The following is a 6132-nucleotide window of genomic DNA, read 5'->3' as shown; positions in this document are numbered from 1 at the left end:
TCCTGTTTGAGCCTGCGTATTAATAAAGATTTCGATACGAGTATTAACGTGAGTTTTCTTGCAGATTAATAAAGACCTGATTTGTTTTTAAAAATGACTAATCGTACGTTATTGCTACCATAGTTTTCCTTTAAAAAAAACACGGACGAGTAGACATACACACACGAGTGTGCATCCAAACACGACTGTATATACAGCGTTGTACATTCACACACGAGTGTGCATGTGTTTCTACGAGTTTTAACGTTAATATACTTGCAGAACAATAAAGACCTGCTATGTTAAAGATGACTGATCGTCCCTTATTGTTACAATGTTCATAGCGAACACGTGTGGAGGCGAGTTTCAGGTGAAGCATCTCCATCACACAAGTTTACCCTTACCTGGCAGCATCGTGGCAGTTCGCTGGTCACACTCACTACGTTACACTCACGAGCTGTAGGGGCGGGGCTCTGTCTGCTCAGTGGCGCTGTTTTCATTCATTTAGCACCACGAGCGGGGAGTCTCATCCCTGTAGTTCCCTGTTGAGGTGGCGCATTCCTACCACGTTTCCCCTAAATTATTTGTACGACACAATATAAAAACAATTTGTTTGTTCCAATGCATAATCATACACGAGTACACATATACACTCCCATGTACACACACCCACACACGAGTGGACATACACAAAAGTACAGATCCATGTACATACAAACAGTAGTATACTTGTGTAATGCGGGCATAAACGGCCTCGCGGATATGACGTCACGGGGGGAGGAGTTAGGTCACGTGAGAGAGAGGGATGAGGTCTTAAGGGAGAGATACCGGAAGAAACGGGAGAGTGTTGGGAATAGAGACAGAGTGAGGCCACACAGTGCGGAGGTTGGAGAGTGGCGAGATCGCCACACACAGTAAGACTCGGCACCGTCGGCCAGCGGTGACGAGCACGGGGGAACAGGGAGCAGCGGTGGAGCTGCAGTGAGAGCAGCCGGAGGACTGCACAGCGGAGCTGCAGGAGCGCGAAAGGCTACGTGAGCGAAGGCAGCTGTCGAGCTGCTAAGCGGGGAGGCTCTGAGCGAGGGCCGTGTGGGACAAGTGTAAAGAACCCAAATAAAGGACAACGGAGACAGACCCAGTGAACGAGTCCTTTATTACACTTGCAAGCAATTCAACGTTATGTTGTGTCATCATGGGTTTATTTCACAAAGTTTAAAGTGCCAGCAACAACAATGGTATTGAACCTTATTCTTTACAGGAGTGGCTCTGGGTGGACATGCCACCACAAAGCAGCACGCGGCGGAGGAGGGAGGTGATCGCTCTCGCCACGCGAGCAAGGCCCCCTCGCTTCCTCTTCTTTCCCTGCATCACCACCTCCACCACCTGCACCTCCTCCACCTCCTGCTTTGTCTCGTCCTCCATCTCCTCCTCTTCATCCTCCACCACCATCTTCTCTCCATTCTCTGTCTTCTCCATTCCCTCCTCCTGTTCCTCCTCAACCTCTTCCTCCACCTTCTCCTCTTCCTGTTCCACCTCTGTCTTCTTATCCATCTTCTCTGCTTGGAAGCCCTCTTCTCCAAAGCTTGGAGCAATCGGGCCCTGTACAGGAGTGTCAGAGGTGGATGCGGTGGCGGTGGTGGTTGCAGCGGTGGTGGTGGTGGCGGCGGTGGTAGTGGTGGCGGCGGCGGTGTCGGTGGCGGCGGTGGTGGCGGTGGTGGTGGCGGCGGTGGTGGCGGCGGTGGTGGTTACTGCGGTGGTGGTGGTGGCGGCGGTGGTGGTGATGGCAGTGGTGGAGGTGGCAGTGGTGGCGGAGGGTTTTGTGGCAGTGGCGGCAACAGCGTCAGTGGCAGTGGTGGCGGTGGATGCGGTGGCGGCAGTTGTGGCGTTGGCGGTGGTGGCTGTGGTGGCGGTGGTGACGGCGGTCGTGGCGGTGGTGGCGGTGGTGGTGGCGGCGGGTTTTGTGGCAGTGGCGGCAACAGCATCAGTGGCAGTGGGGGTGGTGGTGGCGGTGGTGGTGGCGGTGGCAGTGGTGGCAGTGGTGGTGGTGGCGGTGGTGGTGGCAGGGGTGGGGGTGGAGTTGCCGGCGGTAGCGGTGGTGGTGATGGTTGCAATGCTGGCAAGGCGCTGCTCCTGCTCAAGGCGCTTCTCCTCCTCGACGCGTTTCACGTTGGCGAGACACTTCTCCTCCTCCTCCAGATTCTTCTCCTCAGGACACATCATCTCGAGATGATGCTTCTCATCAATGAAGTACTTCACTTGAATGAGGCGCTTCTTGAGGAGATAGTCTCGGAAGTACTTCTCATCTGTGCGGCACTTCGCCCTGGCAATGCGCTGCACCTCAAAGAGGCGCTCCTCTTCCATGGTGCATCTTTCTTTGCTAAGGTTCTTTTCCTGGAGATGCTTCATCCCGCTGACGTCCTTCAACTCCCCAATTATCCTCTGATCAAGCAAAGATAAGCAAAAGAACATTCAGACATGCACATGCAAGAAAACATTCATACCCACAGGCACGCAAACGTGGACGTGCACATAAACCCAAACAAAAAAACATACTCACACATGTATGTACAGATGCAGCCATCCACATTCAGTCATTCAAACTTGCTTAGTACACACTTGAATATACACTATCACCTGCTGTTAACACAATGCCTTATCCATCAATACTTGTATCACATTGTACGTGTAGTACTAACCCCTAAATATCCCAACTCCTATAGAATGAAAATACATGTCACATCCTCATATATCCCCATAAACCCCATGCATGCACTCAAGACTTTGCTCGATTGTGGCGGTTTCATAGCAATTGTTGGCAATAATCATCACTGGCAATAGTTTTCACAGAATGTCCCATTATAAATATCTGGAAGCCCAAACTCTGGACAAACTTCACTGCAGCGCCCATAGTTTGGAACTGGAATGGTAACTTCCAATCAAATCACAGACATAATTAATGTGACTGCCTGATATCATTCTGTCTTCATTGGTAATAAATGGCCACTTCAAGTGCCTGCATGAGCGGGACGGTGAAGAGATGCGGTGATGGTGTCGGGACATGGTGTTGCGATATGGAGAGGAGAAGTAGTGGAATGTTCTAGAGAGATGGTGTATTGTGATGGTATAGAGGCATGATGAGGCTCTAATATGGTGTATTGAATTGGTGGTCGTGTAGTGTGATGAGAAGGTGATGGGGAGAGTTGGTGTCGTGATATTTTGGTGTGCTGGTGAGGTGACATGGTGTGCTCGTTGTCGAGAGAATGTCGTGTGTTTTAACCCCACAGACCCCATACACATCGTGCTCTCTTTTAGCCCCGCCCCCCCTCCCAATACGTTCCATTCATTGGCTACCACATTCTGATAAGCTCCTCCCCCCTCCTCCCTCCTTAACTTGTATTTAAGAACTTGCATCTTGGAATCCCTGCCTCACTTGATACAGCAAATTCAGCTGTGACGGTCCCACCTGGGACGGAGACTTGTGTTGCCTCCGAAACGTCGTGATTTTTATTATTTTATTTTTATTAATTTTTATTTCATTTTATACCTACGTGACTTTACCGAAATAACTAAGAGTATGAATCCTTGCAGTCACGAAAGCTTCAAATCTAGAACCCATACACACCTTTGGGGAGCGATTCTTGTAACTTTGGCCTGGGAAAGGGTCCACCTTATCCATAACGTCCCCCCACGTGGTCGACTGGCACGCCGACTCCCGGGCTATGAAGAACAGAAAATGCATTCAAAGTACGAGTTATTAATTAGAGAACGAAGGACATGGAGTCTCACAGAACTAATTTTGAGATCCCAGTAATTACCGCTTACCACACAACAGGACCTGCTATTGAAAAATAGTCATCACATGGCAGTAAAACTTTACAAGTCATGTTTTTGTCGGCAATCTCAATTTTGGAGCTTTCGTGACTGGAGGAATTATTCTTTGGTTCTTTAGGTTAAGTCACGTATAAAGATAAAATAATAAATTAAATAATAGCATACTACGACGTTTCGATTGCAACACAAGCAATCATCATCAGGTATAAAATAAATAGCAACAAAAATCTAACCAGAAAACTATAGACAGACACACAAGCAGACAGACATCACAAAGACACGCAGAGAGAGAACACGTATTGGCAGAAAGAGAGAGGTCGTCTCTGTGACGAGGCCTTAAATATACAGAGGGGGCGGGGGCGGAGAGATCGTAAATTACATAAGCTTGAGACCCCAGTTTGAACAAAGATGGCAACAACTCAAATATAAACCCATCCTCTTTGCCACACTCGATCATTACGTCTTCCCATTACCACCAAGCCATGTCTACGAAAAGTAATTCATCAAGGAGTCTCCTCCTCCGCATATAATCCATGTGATGCAGGTATCTGGGACTTACCCTCATATTCATCCAAGATCTCAGCCCACGTGATTTGTCTGTCCATGTTGTTGGGAACGAGTAGATTTTGTTTGAAGTTGGATGGCCTGGGGAGGTTGGAACAACGCTCAGATTTAGCAAACTTTTGAATCACTCATCCTCCTAATTAATACATATTTGACCACTCATTGTATCAATCCAATCACTATCGTGACTATACTCTTAGGTTTTTTTCGGTAAAGTCACGTAGGTAAAAATAGATAAATAATAAAAATAATTAATGATAAAAATATAAATAATAATAGAAATAAAATAATATATCACGACGTTTCGGAGGCAACACAAGCTTCCTTCATCAGGTGTAAAAAGGCACAGCAAAATAACTGTAGTTAGGTGTAAAAAGGCAAAATAACTACAGTTATGTTACAGTTATTCTACAGTTATTTTGCTGTGCCTTTTTACACCTGATGAAGGAAGCTTGTGTTGCCTCCGAAACGTCGTGAGTTATTCTTTTTTATTCATATTATTATAAATATTGTAAAAGCTAATTTTTTTTCCCTACGTGACTTTACCGAAAAAAAACCTAAGAGTATGAATCCTTGCAGTCACGAAAGCTTCAAAACTAAAACACTATCGTGACTTTTGTTGTTGCTGCTAATCCTACATAATGCAATGGCATAATATGACTTTGAGACCCCCCCCCCCCCACCTCCTACGCATTTCACAAGTAGTGACTAATCCCATATATACATTTTCCATAAATATGCTAAATTCATCTGTTGATATGCAAATACCTTTGTCAAGGCGCCCTTCCCACTCTAACCCAGCTTAAATATACGCTGCCAAGCTTGGTGGTGTTCATTCAGACGCTGTCTTTTCGACAGCCCTATTCTTCACCTGAGGACGGCTGCTTGCGTTGTGGCCGAAACGTCGTGAGCATTGTATTTTATTATGTTTTATTTTTATCATTTTATTATTTTCTTTCTACGTGACTTTACCGATAGAATCAAGAAGACTATCGTGACTGTTGCTTTAAAAGCCCACTCACTCGCTTGTTTTCCCACTCATGTGTGCGCCCGATCACTCACTCATCCACCCACACGAACATGTTTATTCCAACTGCCTATTCCATTAAACATAATCACCAGACTTAACAATGATATTTCACCTCTAATCCCGACATGCATGTTCATGTACAGCCCATTTGTATTAATCGACTGCTTGATAGAGGACCCATATGCCTTGTGGGTCATTAGGGTCATATGACCATACTTTAATTATTTGTTATAATACGAGCATGACGTCGTAGGTCACTTGATGTCAGAGGTACCACCCATGTGGCTGTGACATCACAGATTGGAGGCAACTATGGCAGTGGCTAGGGTCTGAACTTAAAGGCAGACTCCTCCTCATATGTTGAATAACATTCAATACATGTAATGTAGGGCACAATTGTACCAGCAATCAGAACACAATAATTGTATACATGTTATTAATATTCTATGAGATTTAAACGGATTAGTTAAGCTTGTTTTAAATGCTGACTCGCTTGGGGTCTAAACAACGACAGTAACAGCAACATTTCAGAGAATGCCAAGTATCCTATCTAACAGTTCTAATTAGAATTTTTAATTAAAGCTTTCGTGACTGCAGGGATTCATATTCTTGGTTCTTTCAGTGAAGTCACATAGAAGGGAAACAATAAAATAATAAAAATATAAAACAATAAAATTATCACGACGTTTCGACTGCAACACAAGCAATCGTCATCAGGTGTGAAATCC

General features: G+C 45.6%; 1 protein-coding gene across 1 annotated transcript; it reads right to left on the bottom strand.

The window, feature by feature from the left end:
• Positions 1-1425: 1425 nt before the first annotated feature.
• On the bottom strand, positions 1426-4451 carry LOC133340153 (S phase cyclin A-associated protein in the endoplasmic reticulum-like; the record flags this gene model as incomplete). Its single annotated transcript, XM_061548220.1, has 4 exons — positions 4370-4451; positions 3602-3696; positions 2071-2418; positions 1426-1578 (listed from the first exon to the last, which is right to left on the bottom strand). Coding segments are annotated over exons 1-4 (642 nt in total), but the record flags the coding sequence as incomplete, so codon positions are not given.
• Between the last annotated feature and the right edge of the window lie 1681 nt (positions 4452-6132).

The sequence above is a fragment of the Lethenteron reissneri genome, unplaced genomic scaffold (assembly GCF_015708825.2).
Source record: "Lethenteron reissneri isolate LAM-NWPU_2019-01 unplaced genomic scaffold, ASM1570882v1 scaffold_83, whole genome shotgun sequence".
Lineage (NCBI taxonomy): Eukaryota > Metazoa > Chordata > Hyperoartia > Petromyzontiformes > Petromyzontidae > Lethenteron > Lethenteron reissneri.
This window is presented reverse-complemented; position numbering and strand designations above follow the sequence as displayed.